Source organism: Bombyx mori, chromosome 22, assembly GCF_030269925.1.
Source record: "Bombyx mori chromosome 22, ASM3026992v2".
Taxonomy (NCBI): domain Eukaryota; kingdom Metazoa; phylum Arthropoda; class Insecta; order Lepidoptera; family Bombycidae; genus Bombyx; species Bombyx mori.
Genome location: NC_085128.1, coordinates 13,081,176 through 13,096,707, shown reverse-complemented (window position 1 = coordinate 13,096,707; position 15,532 = coordinate 13,081,176). Strand labels below are relative to the sequence as shown.

General features: G+C 36.3%; 1 protein-coding gene across 2 annotated transcripts; it reads left to right on the top strand.

The window, feature by feature from the left end:
* The first annotated feature begins 42 nt into the window (after positions 1–42).
* On the top strand, positions 43–14,376 carry LOC101740729 (novel acetylcholine receptor chaperone). Of its 2 annotated transcripts, XR_009976138.1 has the most exons (5): positions 43–469; positions 4,448–4,586; positions 6,342–6,486; positions 9,926–10,352; positions 11,777–14,376. XR_009976138.1 is itself a non-coding variant. In XM_004926471.5 (4 exons), the coding sequence occupies exons 1-4, from the start codon at positions 359–361 to the stop codon at positions 9,999–10,001; spliced, it is 471 nt and encodes a 156-aa protein (XP_004926528.1). In that variant the 5' UTR covers positions 43–358; the 3' UTR covers positions 10,002–14,376. The 2 variants fall into 2 exon arrangements, 1 of the variants encoding a protein (XP_004926528.1); XM_004926471.5 differs by having other exon boundaries at positions 9,926–14,376.
* The last annotated feature ends 1,156 nt before the right edge of the window (positions 14,377–15,532 follow it).

The following is a 15,532-nucleotide window of genomic DNA, read 5'->3' as shown; positions in this document are numbered from 1 at the left end:
AATAATTTACGTGGATAGTAAATAGTATGTTTTCTGTGCACTGTAGTTTAAAATTTGTGTGTGCTGGTAGCATTTGTATTCCTTGACTGATGTGGATTTGTGGGACATTATGGATTTTTTCGCGCCGGCGCGAAATGTGCTTGCTTCCGATTAGCTGCAGAATTAGTTCGCTTTTTTCAATATAATTAAAAATGTTAGATGTTTTTGCCGCTTAGAGTTATTCGTCAAAGTGTAGCGACTTAGATTACAACCATGTTCAGTAATTAAAAACGTTTCGAATTAAAATTATTATGTGCGTGTATTGAATTGTGGAATTAACTACATATTTCTGCGATTTATATTTCTTATTGAAAAAAAAATGGGTTCTATTGTTTTGAAAAGTTTATCCGTGCTTTTGGGAATATTTTTTGTATTTGTCGGAATCACAAAATTAACACCTATGATATCGAAAGAATTGCATAAGGATTTGGTGAGTGATATGTAATATTATGTTTATTACTTTCATAGAAAGGCCATGGTGCATCGAGTTTTTGTATTGTAGAAGAGCGAAGTAGCTGCTATTTTAGTATTTGGCCTGCGGCCTAATATTGTACATCTGCGGGATTGTCTCGCTGCGACTTTCTAGTGGCGACAGCGCGGCCGTCGATGCTGTGATTACGAAAGTAAATTAATATTACTATAATATAAAGTAAACATAGAAATCTTACATATCTAGAACGAACGCATATAAATACTTAAACATTTGATCCTCAAGTCCAATCCTTAGTTTTATTAAATCAAGTACACTATTCTAATTCCGACTATGATAAACAATATATATTATGTATTTAAATGATATGTAATACCCAAAAATTATACATTTGATACAAACGACTTTGATTTTTATCAATTTAAAAATTCTTGTGTTACTACTTATTTATAAGTGATAGTAGCCCTCCAAATTGAGCAGATTTGTTACCCAAAACTGAAATGTTAAATTACACCATTTATTCCCATTTAATGATCTCAAAGACAGATTTCCTACAGTAAATCTTACCTGGTGGTAAGTGGTTACCGCTTTCCATCGATACTACCTATACTTAAAGGACTACTTCGCTGGGAAGGGGTGCTATTGTGGTTTTGGAACCCGCTCTTTGCATTATCTATGGTCATTGCCGCCGAGCGTAAAATGCTCGTCAGCGACGTCTCGTCGCAGATGACTTTTGTGAGTTCTGCAATCTCACCAAAAGAGCTGGTAGAGTATCAGTCAAAAACTCTACCCATGCTTAGCAGATTACTTAGTATTCACTTTCTTCAAATTCGTCTTGCTTACTAGGTATTCCAAGTATGCGTATAGCACCGTCCGGACGGATTTTCAAACTTTCTTCTACCGAAGAGACAGTCGCTTGGTATGCTGGCGATCGATGTTTCGGCAAACACAAAATCATCCTTCGATGGATTTTTATTTTACATACTATAAGCAGATAAGCTTGTGGTTCATTTATTGCTAAGATGCTACTAGGGGCTATAACGAAGAATTTTTAGACGATAAGGATGGTGGTGGTAACTTATGCAGATTTGTCAAATATTCGCATCGTTTGTACAAGTGTGGCCAAGTGGTCAGATAAATTGCTATGTATTTGCGCGAATACGAATGCCTGTCGCGGCCCTATCGAATTACTGGTGTAATTTTAAGGGATTTTTCACGTCAAATATTCCCTACGTAGCTATCCATCGCCACTGTAAATTTAATTTGTGATCTTATGTGCTAAATTAAAAATTACAATAACACTGATCTATTCCGGATCGGTTTACAGTATATTGAATGTTTTATTGGAAACTTGTCCGGCCACCGCCCTCGACGAAACCGTCGCTTGCGACGAAGAGCTCAACGAGTAAATTAACCCATAGACACAGCCCACTGAGTTTTTCGCCGGATCTTCTCAGTGGTTCGCGTTTCCGATCCGGTGGTAAATTCTGCGAAGCACTGCTCTTGCTAGGGCCAGTGTTAGCAGCATCCCCGGTTTGAGCCCCGCGAGCTCACTTACTTGCTCGGTGAATCTAGACTAAACCCTCGAGGTTACTAGAATAGGTAGGAAAAAAAACCAGAAAAATCATCAACTATTCATTCCATTAGTACCTATATTGTGTAGAAATGGCGACAGCCATAATGTATAGTGATAGTCGTGGTTGTATTTTCATTTTAATCGCATAAAAGAGGCATGTACAAATTAATAGACATAAGAGATGAATAGAATTTTTTTTGGTGGGAGTGATTACTTTTGGCCCGGCTGCCTTTCCAGTTTCACCAGGATAGGTGGGCGAGCACAGACTCGGCCCTAAAAGCCAATGCATCTACTGCCAAATCGGAAACGCGACCCGCTGAGAAGAACCAGCGAGAAACTCAGCAGGCGGATGTATGAGTTAGGTTTCACGTCCAAATTCAGGCACGGCTCGAGTACAGTTACCAGGATCCTTAAGCCTGCTTCTAGTGCTAGAGTTGCAGACATCGAATAACAATGTCAGTGGATCGGATGGATCCGCCAGGAGATCTCTAGGGTGTCGATGGTGACTGGCTCCTGCGTGAACCGCACTCGGAGAGTAGTCAGCGGCGGCCATGAGGCGATTTTCATGACGCGTCCCTGTATCTCATCTTTTTCCATTGCTTACCTACACGTCACCACTTCATCTTTACACGAGAGGTCGAATTCTCAATTTTATTTGTATAGCGGATGTTCCACGCTTCAAATGGATGATAGTTTCTCAAAAAACGTACAAAAATTGTTTTGATTTATAAATAAATATACGTACTAACCAATTTGGAAAAAACTAAATACAACAATTATTGATTTTGGGGATATCATTAAACCATTTTCAAAATCGGAGCAAATGCTGTAGAGTCGCCAGGAATGCAAAACATATATAATGTTAAATGTTTTTCATAAAAAATATTTAAAAAAAAATTCAAGACCTCAGGCTTCTTTTTTTCAAACAAAGAAGATATAATCAATATGGAAAAATCGTAAAAAAGTAGTTTCATAGAATATAAACAGTACCAAATTTAAATAATCAAAATTTATACATGTAACTCGAATTCACAATTGTCGAACTGTAGGAAAACATTTTTTATAATATAGTAAAATTCCAGTAGCCCAAACACGTCACTGTAACCCAAAATGCGATACAATGATTCGAATGGTGGTGGTATTTATAGGTAGCGGCTTGGTTCTGCCCCACGCATTGCTGACGTCCATGAGCAATGGTAACCACTCACCATCTTCTCATTTGCCTACAAGGGAAATAATAAAAAAAGTGGGCAATGGCACTCACGTTTTGATACCAATCGTTATACGGCTTAGGTATATCCAAGGGCCATTCGAAAAGGGTCGGAAAACGAATTATTTGCGAATCATGAGAATTGTATAGGTATATTATTGTCCATATGATTTCCAAATCACCAATTCGTTTAAATAATAATAATGCTTTGTAATTTTCTACTGCTAATTTTCTAGCTAAAAATTCTCTCTCCCTATCGTAGTACTACTAATCATCTGATTATCAACATGTGTGAGATATACATACGAGTATCTCATCTTCGTGCACATTCAAATATTTACTTTATAAAAACTACGGGATTGAAAAATACCACAATGCTTCATGTTTTTGTTCAACATTGAGCAAAATATTTTTGCTCTTGACAGCTATTTTCTATTTGTAGCTAGGTATAGGAGCAGTGAGTGAATTTGAAACATCTTTTTCAATAACACTTAATCATCATACCTAAATGAGTTTTCGTTATTGACGTTTGATGTTGGATTTATCGTTCATAGTGTAGCAAAAAACTAGGAAATCAAGATACGCATATTGCTAACTTTTTACAGACATGAGACAGTTTCAAAGTAATAAAATATATTACTTTTAATTTTATAAAAAAAAAAAAAACTATATTACGGCGTTCGTGAATCAAGGCGGACGCCGATTATCAGATGGTTGATTTTTCACCATGTAATGTTCGTTTATGCCAATAATCAAATTAAATATGTATATCTAAATTAATACATACCAAATACGTAAATTTAAACTTATATATACAGACAGAAACTTATTTTTGAATATAACCCTTTGCTTTGATTTTGGTTATTATGAACAAATCTGCAAAAATGAGTTTACTTTCTTATATTATTTATTAATATAAATATTATTTATTAATATTAATATAAATATATTTGAACGTTTTAAAAATAATTTTATAGGATGCGACTCTCAATCAACAATCTCAGCAACGTAGAAATTTAAGAATCGTAACGTAAAATTTACGGTCGGATCACAAATTACGTGAGATTTATTGAATACATTTAACAATTTAATTAATATCTAACGTGATTGGCGCCATAGAGTACCTATGTTGTGTATAGAACTACATAAAATTGCAAAAATGATAATATGTAATTATATTTTTATCTTTTAGAGAAAGGAGTATGTTAGATATGCAAAAGTATTTCCACTGACTGATACGTTGGACTTCAAATTACCATCGAAATGGTACAGGAGGACCGTGGGTGGTTTAGAAATATTATTTGGGTTAGCGTTGGCAGTTGCACCTAATCGTAAGTATTTCTAAATTTATTTTAAGAATTGCATTGTCACCGTTTGAAGATTTTGTAGAAAATGTTGAATAAATTTTACGAAAAAGTAAAATGATGAGAAAGGTCTTCCGTGGACGGTGTACGACTTATGAAACTACACAAAATTTCGAATATTTACGTACTAAAACATAGTAGTAGCTTGTTGCGATCACAAAGTTTTAAGTCTATTTTTACGAATAAATTACCAAATACCGTTAATATAGGTATTTAGGAAATGTCATCAATATACAGTTAAATCTGAGGAAGATGTTGTCAGGACTTTTACCTTTCCAAAATAATACAATTAATAAACTATTTCTAAAATTATTACAAAATATTTAAAAAATCTATTTTGTTACTACCTGACCCGGCAGACTTCGTAGTGCCTCAATCGATAAATAAAAGACCTAAACTTTTGTATAAAATAAACTTAAAACAAACAAAAGGAATCCGTCCGACGGGAGACACATCAAAGGAAAAACAAAATTGTTGTTTTTATTTAACTCCGAGCATTTTCATATTTATCTACCATTTAAACCTTCTCTGGACTTCCACAAATAATTCAAGACCAAAATTAGCCAAATCGGTCCAGCCGTTTTCGAGTTTTAGCGAGAATAGCAATTGATTTTTATTTATTAGTTTACAAACATATCGAATTTGTTTTCTTCAAATTATAAATAACATATAAAAAGGTCCGTGTCCGTAATAGGTTACATGCTGAACGTACTCGTTAGTAATGCATTAAAACCGTGGCGTTTGATCTTGGCGTAATTGCTGATAATCCTACCGATTGGATATAGGCTCGCTGTGGTAATTGTGTATAACATAATCTTCGGATGTACATACTGACTTTTTATTTTTACATAAGGCTAACTAATTTTTGCTAGGCAACAACTATTCTTTTTTAATAAACTTACGATGGTTACATACAGTAAGAAGGCCAGTTCTAACACTTGCGGCCTGCTTTGAAGAGTAGAATAGCCGTTATTCCAAAGCAATCGAGATTACAGTCTCGCACGAATTCTCGCCGTCATCTTTATTGGCTACAGTGATTACTTAGTACTGGTAATCAGTTAATCTGAACAATAAATGTAATAACCTTGAGAAACTTCATTAATATCTATACTGACACGATAATTTCAAATTCAAACAAAAGCTTGCTAATCAGTAACGCATGTAATAATATCGCCCTGTCCGGGCGTAGCTAGAATAGCCCCCTAGGCTATCAGCGAATAGGAAGGAAAAAAAATTCTGCAACTTTTTCAAATTATTTATGGAAACAAAGTTTATGAAAGATAAATGATCAGCAATTAGAAAATTACTGAAAAAGATAAAGACAGCGTGATTGTAAATGACTTATCTTACAATTTTGTTGCGATATCTTACAATTTTGAAAGTATTTAGTATTGACTTCCAGTTGATGCGCTTACGTTCCCAAGGACAAGTGAAATGGGTTTTAAAAATCAAGCAATCAAATATGACAGTAATGATCATATAAGCTGGAACCCTAAATTTATAATCTTAGAACGTTACTTTTGATCCTCGCGTTCCCGCCCAAAATCCTTAGCTTTATTTTAATACTGTTTTTCTTACAACCAAGTCTAAGACAGTACGTTTAATGTTCTCTAACAGTTTTCATTATATTTTTCCTACATTACAGTTTGCCTTGCCGTTGCGATTGTTTTGTTTGAAATCATATCATTGATCGATGTTTTTCTAGAAGGAATACTTTTGCAGATAAGTTGAAGAACGCCGCGAACATCGGTCTGGTGTTGCTAATGATCCTGGCGGCGTACTCTCACGTGATGGTGGGCGACCCGTTCGACCGATGTGCGCCGGCTCTCGTATTCTTTTTCATGCTCAGTGGGAGGCTCGTCGTTTGGTAAATAGTTTATATTTATTTTTGAACTAGCGACCCGCCCTCGCTTCACTTCGGAAACTAATTTATTATTGATTTCTCCACTATGTAATGGATGTTATTATACATATAAACCTTCCTCTTCAATCATTCTATCTATTAAAAAAGCGCATCAAAATCCGTTGCGTAGTTTTAAAGATTTAAGTATACATAGGGATATAGGGACAGAGAAAGCGACTTTGTTTTATACTATGTAGTGATTGGACACATTTCGAATTTGTATTTTCGTTGTGATTCTGGTTTTGTATGTGTGTGTTTGTAACAAAATGTAATAGGCAATTTATTGGCTCGGGTTATCGTTTAACGTCGCGTTGGAGATGAGCTCGTCTCGTGAAGTAACCTTAAAAAAGGTCCTTCGATGGCTTATCAGCCTTGGAATCTTTGTGTAGAGAAATTCTGTAGATTTTTTTGTCACTATAGGCAAACGCATTTATGCCCACTTGAAGGAAAGTAGTCATTTTCGCTCAAGATATCAACAATACGATAGGTACAGCCAAACTGCCTGCAAAGAATGATGTATATACTGAATTACTGAAAAGTATGGAATTCTGTACCGTAAATCACTTTTACATCAACAACTATGATATATGAACTAAAAGTTCCTCGCCTTCTATAAATCAGGAAAGATGTTCAGTTCCAAACAACTATTTATTGCTTTAAATTATTTATTTATTTGGGATTTTTTTTTATTTACTAGTTATTGGATTTTTTGAATAACTACGCATTGTATTTTGATCGCGTACGGTTAGCACGAAAATTCTGCCTATTTCTGCCCCAAAGCAGTCGTGCGTTTCAGGATTGAAGGAACCCGACTCACCCGTTTGAGGGTCAATTTAGACCTAGTCCCTCATGTTTTAAGGCAGGTTTTGACATCATTGAAGACGAGCATATAGACTATCCTATGACAAGTGATCTCGCTAAAACGCTGCCTATCGCTTGGGGCCCTCTGCTCTGTATATAACTGCTTAACATCAAGTCGGAGCTTGTATATCCTACAGCAACGAAAACAAAAATACCGTTTCATTTTATTCGGAGCCAGTAATCAGCAGTTGCCCGTGGGTAGATGTTATGATTGACGTCAACGAGCACAAATTCAAATGAAGCTGTTATAAACAATGTGATGTTGACAGCAAGGTATTTAAATTTAAAACTAAATGTAATGCTACTAGAGTCCACAATGAAAATGTTTAATCTTGTATCGATCAGATTCATTGAATAGCTGACCTAGATAACCCTGGGCTCCGCGAATCAAACTAGGTAGTAGATAAATAACTTGTATTATAGGTATTTTTTATAACAGTTGATAAAATTTGCTTTTAAAATCGAACAATACGTGTTTATTTTATTACGCTATTTTCGGTAAATGTTATTCTAATATGGTGGACTGTTCTATTAAAATTGTATGCACTAAAAATTTAATAAAAATTAATAATGAACCTTTAGTGTTTTGAAACAAGTAAATAAGGTTATGTTTTTAATATTGACGAACAACGCTGATGTAAGGGACATTTAGCATAGGCGTTTCTAAGACGTAATCAATGTTCAATGTAAACCGTTGCACCTTGAACGATTTTATGTGATGTTAAAACATCAGTTACGAAATAAATTTAGAGTTATCGTTCGCTCGGAGTTTGGCCCGGCTCCAGAGAATCCACGACGGGCGGCGGTGTCGCGCGCATTATAACTCACAATCTAAAACCGCATCGATCTTGTCATTCCTCAATTATATTTTGAATTGATCTTATTTAATGCAAGCGTCCTGCGTATCATACCGAAAAAAAATACCCACATTATAGTGTCAAATGATAGAAAGTAGTCTCTGGACAGCTCATTGCTTAAGATGACTTTCCTCTCAGCCGAATATTTCGATGGATACTCGCACCATGTCGAAGAAATGCCACTGTGTTTTGTGCTAATTCAAAAGACACGTTACATCCTCGTTTAATACATAGCAGAAATTATATAGTAGGCGATATAATATGGGTTCATGTGCACGATTATCGCAGAAGGATGCAGCGGAGTGCGAGAGGATAAATTTAATTCCTCTCAGTTACGTCAGCTAGTGCTTCGCCGTGTAGTTCCGTTGCTGTGATAACTCGTGTATTCAAATTACAGTTTTGTATAGGCGCACTGGGTTTAGGCGTACCTATACGGCGTTTTTTCAGAATCAAATTATGCAATTCTTTTTTTTCCTACCTAAGCTGATGATAGCCTTGAGAGGCTATGTCAGCGTGACCGGGCGAGTAGGTGAGCTCACGGGGCTCAAAACGGGAGCCTAGCAAGAGCAGTGCTTCGTAGAATCTACCACCGGATCGGAAACGCGACCCACTGAGAAGAAAACCGGCGAGAAACTCAGTGGGCTGTGTCTGAGGGTTAATTTACTCGTCGAGCCCTTCGTCGCAAGCGACGGGTTCGGCGAGGACGGTGACCGGTGCACTCCTTGGTTGTGTACTTCTTTACTTAAAGATACGTTCCGGAAAACAAAATCTCACAATTATAATAAACACACCGGTCACGCTCCGCTGTGACTGTCCTTTATATTTTAAACGTTCACAGTTTAGTTTCTAAAATAAATATTTCATAACCTTGACCTAAAGACTGCGAATGACCTAACTACAACGAAAAATAAATCAGACAAATCGTTCCGGCCGTTCTCAAGCAATCCTCCGTCATACACATGGCAATTGATTTTTATTTAAAGAAGTAAGTAGGTTGTAATATTTTTACCCTCAATCTCTGCGCATAGTTTATCACGAGTCTAAGAGAACATAAAAGAAGCTACAGTGAGATTTCGCTCAAACGCTTGGTGTTAGGATAATCGTGTTGAGTCCGCACATAAACGTGTTTGCACCATCATCCATCACAGGGCCAATTTTACGGCGAAGCAATTTGCGCTTCGATTTCAAAGGTTTAAGATACCCGTTATGCAAATGCAATCAGAAATGGACCAATTTTCCAAAATGATTTCAGTATTTACTGAACATTTGCTTGATACCAAGCAGCGCATTATTCGTATACCAACAGTAGACTACAAAAATAAATTCACTCCCATATCCAATTTTCAAATGTCGTGATTTAAAAAGGAATTTGCAATAGCTCTAGTATGGCTAATATAATGGATTTTTTTTATTGCTTAGATGGGTGGACGGGCTCACAACCCACCTGGTGTTAAGTGGTCACTGGGGCCCATAAACTTCTACAACGTAAATGCGCCACCCACCTTGAGATATAAGTTCTAAGGTCTCAAGTATAGTTACAACGGCTGCCCCACCCTTCAAACTGAAACGCATTACTGCTTCACGGCAGAAATAGGCAGGGCGGTGGTACCTATCCGCGCGGACTTACAAGAGGTCCTACCACCAGTAAAAATTAATTTCGACTAATAAGTTATCTTTGAATTCAGGTATCAGACGAGTCGACGTGAACAGCTAGAGAAGTCCGCCACAGCCCAGAACGGCAACGGACTAAAGAGGGATTAAATGAAGACATTTTATAAATAAGCTACGTTAGCATTAATGAGTAATATATTGAACTTTAAAAATAAGTTAATTTTAAATTGTCAATATTTTGTTCAAGCATTAATTGATCTACAATTGTGAATCCTGTGATTTCGCTAGTCAAATCTGTTGTTATATGTTGCATTAATTTGATGTTACTTTTATATTGATGTTACAATTCTGTACAAGGCATGAATAAGTTTGAAAAGTCATCGGTGAACTAAAATGCTGGTATGTTCCTTTTTGTTTATTAACACAATAATGAATATGTTTTTATTCATTTATTTAAAAATCCTCGAGTTACGATTTTTCTGTGTTATGAATGGATATACAGTACGACCGACGTAACTTGGCGAGTCTGAATATAGCCGCAGGTCAACTTTCGCGCATGTACACTTGTAAAAAAAAGTATTATTAGCATTCATTTTTTTAAATCAAAATACGAATTAAAATTTCCATATACAGGGACCAAGTACAAATAAAATGAATATCAAAACACTATGAGAGAGAAAGCTATAAAAATAACGTAATAAATTAAAGAGAGGTAATAAAAAAATAATAAATTAAGACAGAAAGCGGTAAAAATAACGTAATTAAATTAATTCGAAAGTAAGCCCGAACACTGCCTTCAGTTGCGATCCGCTGTACTGTGCGTTGCGATACACCAGATCGTTAGCAACTCTAAATAAAACTGTCAACATCTTTTACGCCTTCTTCTTTTTCTTTTTAAAAAAAAAATCAAAAATTATGTTTGTCGGCCGTCGATTTAAAACACTATTATGCTTTGGTGGCATCTTTGTTAACGAATAGTATAAATGCCAAGGGACACTCAATACTAAAACAAATTTAAACACAAACAATCTTAAAACTAAACAAAAAACTGAGCACTAAACAAAAACAGTATAATAATAACAAATCAATGAAAACTTTTGTAGCCGCCCGTACTCAAGACAGAGATAGCGACACGAACACGACACTAATGCTAGCGTGTGAGTGAGACACATTACCGCATACCGAGAATTACCGAATTTATACGATGTCAAGAAAAGGGATGTCCAATATGCGTGTTTGAGGATGTTGTTTAATCGATTTTTTTTCAAATTGATTAAAATTTATATAAAAATATATATTTATATTCCATTTTATAGGAGGTTTAAAATATTCACGAACAGTCCCTATTGTAGTAGTTGTTGATAAATAACTGATATTCAACTAAATCATGTCTTTCAACCAAGAAAATAAAGTGTTATTAGTTTTTTTTTTTTTATTAAAGATGAAGTCTCGTTTACTAACGACAACATTCAATATGTTTGTAAATCTATTTCATTCATTATCTCATATAAACAAAAATCAATAAATTCCAAACCGATAAAAATCGATTGTGATATTTGATTGAATAAAGGGACGATTGTGTTTACATAGAGTCAATCCCTAGCCTAGACCTCCGCCCCGCGCACGTTGCTCATACCACCATTTGGTTCTTAAAAACGTTTGTGCGCAGCCTTCTGCGCGAAGTTCGGACTCGCCAAGTTACGTCGGTCGTATTGTACATAGGTTTTAAAAATATTTTTAGCAAAAACGCTGAGTAACTGCAGCCTTTAGTTCGGATACTGTAGTCAGCGTACTTAGTGCGAGTTTTTTAACGTTTTCGATAGCGTAAAAGTTAACTCAATTTTGTATGGAGTAGGAACGTTTACCTACGTTTGCCGCTCTGGAGCGCTCTGCATAAAAATTTGAGCTAGCTTTACGCTATCGAGAACGTTAAAAAACTCGCACTAAGCACACAGGTCTAATAACAACTAGAAGTCGTCGTGGCCTAAAGGATAAGACGTCCGGTGCATTCGTATGTAGCGATGCACCGGTGTTCGAATCCCGCCGGCGGGTACCAATTTTTCCAATGAAATACGTACTTAACAAATGTTCAGGATTAACTTCCACGATGAAGGAATAACATCGTGAAATAAAAATGAAACCTGCAAAATTTTAGTTTGCGTAATTATTGGTGGTAGAACATATAGGTACCACCACCCTGCCTATTTCTGCCGTGAAGCAGTAATGCGTTTCGGTTTGAAGAGCGGGGCTGCCGATGTACCGATAAACGTGAGACCTTACAACTCATGGCTCAAGGTGGGTGGCCAAAAACCCATCATAATTTATTCAAATAGCAATGTTAGTTCACATCCGCGAAATTTCGACTTATCCACACGCCTTGTACCCGAATTGTAATGTAAAGTGTGTTCGGTTGGCGAGACCATTATCATGTTGATATTCGAGCTGATAAATGGGAGCTCGACTGAAGTTTGTCACTCTCTCGCCTGTCAGCGCACGTCGCTACATCATCGTCAGGTCCTGTTATAAAACAACCTTTGTTTACATTTATACAAAACAAAAAAAAACCTTAACACGTTGACTACCATGTAGGTCACTGGTGCCCTACGCAGCGCGCTGAAATAATCATACCGATTTTTGTTGCTAAAATTTGGCCTTCTTTTGTTTGTTAATCATACATTAGTTTTATTCTTTTAGGTCTCTTAGAAATAGATTCATCCTCAGTATCTTCGGATTCGTTTTGCCCAGAGTCTACTAGATATTCCGGCGTCTTGGTAAGAAGAACTATACATAATTACTTGAGTGCGCCGCGTATGGCACCGGTGATCTTAATGGCAATCAACGTGTTAAATATAAATTATTTGTAAAGTGATATTAATTTAAGCGATAATTAATTTTCGTGTAGATATGTAGCGTGTTCGATGCGTGTACAAGTTTGTTAACTGTAATGGTGATACGGTAAGGGTAAGCCATTGGAGCGACGCAAAAAAAAACAACAAATTAACATATTTTGCTCAATCGTAGAATAAAGTAATGTCGCTGTTGCTTGTAATACTAAAAAAGTATTTTGAAATGATTAGTATAGATTAGTATGTCGTCGATCCTGTGTTATCATTACATCAAATCTTAACTTAGTTGAAATATTATGATAAACTCGGGCATGCTTTTTTTGAATGTTCATCTAACTTCCGTCGGACTAGCCCGTACGAGAATATTAATATCAACTTCTAACATTGGTATCAGTGTAGATACTATAACGATACCAAAAATATTAACCTAGTAAGATACACAACGACATTGCTGAAGAACTAGAATAATTTTATTTATAGTGAAGAAGGGTGTAACAGCTCATTGCCCGTCTGGTGTCCACGTAGCCTATATACAACGTGTCGCAACCCACCATAAGACATGCAAAGACTAAATTATAAAAAATGTCGACTGTCCTTGAAATAAGCACAATAGTGGGGACCTAAAACGCCGATCTTAGTTTAATACTCTGAGACTTCTGCTGTCCATTTTCCGGAGAGTCCCTCAATCGTCTTATAAGTGATAGGGTGGTAGGTTAAGCCAAATATTACACAAACTTTTAGATACACGGTAATTCGAAGTTTGTTATGGTGACTTGTACTAAGACTGGCAGGTGGGAGCTGCGACCAATTAGTCCAACCATAAATAGTCTGCACGACGAAGAAAGAATTTTCAAGCTTTGCGGATATTTTATACGAACTAGTTCAAAGGTTTATTTAGACCCGTACCTGGTCCGCCACAGTCTCTTCACTTAATATAAAAAGAATTATGAAGTTTATGGGGTAATTTTCGGAAAAGAAGGCAGACAAGGTTGGAAAAATGCTCATCAAAAATACATACCTATTGTGTGAAATCCAGCAAACTATTGTCATGTTTGTCATACTATTATAATACATCAATGAATTGTGACCTCACTGGAAGAGACATTAATCATAATAACTATTTCTATACTAATAATATTATAAAGAGGCAAGATTTGTTTGTTTGTTTGTTTCGAATAGGCTCCGAAACTACTGGACCGATTTGAAAAATTCTTTTTCCATTAGAAGCCGACATTGTCCCTGATGAACATAGGCTACTTTTTTTATTTTATTTTTTATTTTTATTTTTTTGTTTCATGTGTGTTTTAATGTTTCCGAAGCGAAGCGAGGGCGGGTCGCTATATCAAATAAAAGGCTCGAATCATTTTAACTCATTTCTATACAGAAGCTTTGTGTTCATAGACATAAGGAAAAAAAAGATTTGCTTAAATCAGGACCGAGACTCTCGTTGTACAGGCTAAGTCCTTTAGAATTTAATTAAGGTAGTCACTATTTTAACGTTTTTTAAGCTTTTATTAATAATGTGCTATAGTATTTACCTACGCTTTATTTTTTCTGTACAATGTAAGCTTAATCTTATTTGCAGTATCTATTCATAATATTAAATCACTTTATGTTCAAGCACTATGTGATGTGTGGTATTAGGGTGTGAATGTAATAAATGAATAAATGGAATAAAAGTTTTTAAATTCTTAAAAAGGCGTTGTCGTTGTGGATAGCGCCAATGCTGTTGAATATTCTCTTGAGCTGTAGAGGTTACCCAAATGTGCAATTTTTTTATTGCTTATATAGGTGGACGAACTCACAGCCCAGCTGGTGTTGAGTGGTTACTGGAGCGCATAGACATCTACAATGTAAATACGCCACCCACCTTGAGATATAAGTTCTGAGGTCTCAGTATAGTTACAACGGCTACCCCACCCTTCGAACCGAAACGCATTACTGCTTCACGGCGGAAATAGGCAGGGTCCTACCCGTGCGGACTCACAAGACGTCCTACTACCAGTCAGTAAAATTATAATTTTGTAGGTTTGATTTTTATTACACGATGTTATTCCTTCACCGTGAAAGTCAATCGTAAACATTTATTTTGTTAAGTAGGTACGTATTTCATTAGAAAAATTGGTGCCCGCCTGCGTGATTCTTAAGGCCTTGTCCGCACAGCGATATTTCACCGCGCGATTTTTTTCTCGTAATTCTGTAACACATTCAATATTAAAGGAGTATCCGCACTGGCGGTAAAAAAATCGCGCGGGAAAAAAATCTGTGACTTGATGCAAATTGAACGCGAAGCGGTGCGATTTATATCCGCGCGAATATTTTGTACCGTATAAAATAAGTATGGCTATGTTCGCACTGTGGAATAAAATTCGCGCGTTTCGCTCAGTCGTGCAACGTCTCTATCAAAGAGTATATAATCACTACGTGTCTCTATAGAAAAGACGCGCGCGCTTCTTCTCCCACTCGATCGCCGGCCGTGCAAGAAAATGATGAGATTGATGTGGAGCAACTAACTTTTTGCTGTATTTTCGCAACTCTTGATATTTTATGTAGAAAAATCCTTTCATGGGTGTCAATGCCGTAAGTGGGTGAATCCAATGCTCATGACATCTTTTGATACGTCTGTTACGCCGCGTTAGCATTAGATAAATTAAAATTTTTGTTCCGTTGTCCATTTTACATGTGTGTCTCAGCCGAGAACTGAATTAAACTGACGAAAATAGTACGAAATTTTATTCGCAGTGCGTACTAGGTGTAATTCCGATCGCGGAATTTAATACGCGCGAATAAAAACCTCGCAGTGAAATATGGCTGTGCGGACAGGCCCTAAAACTA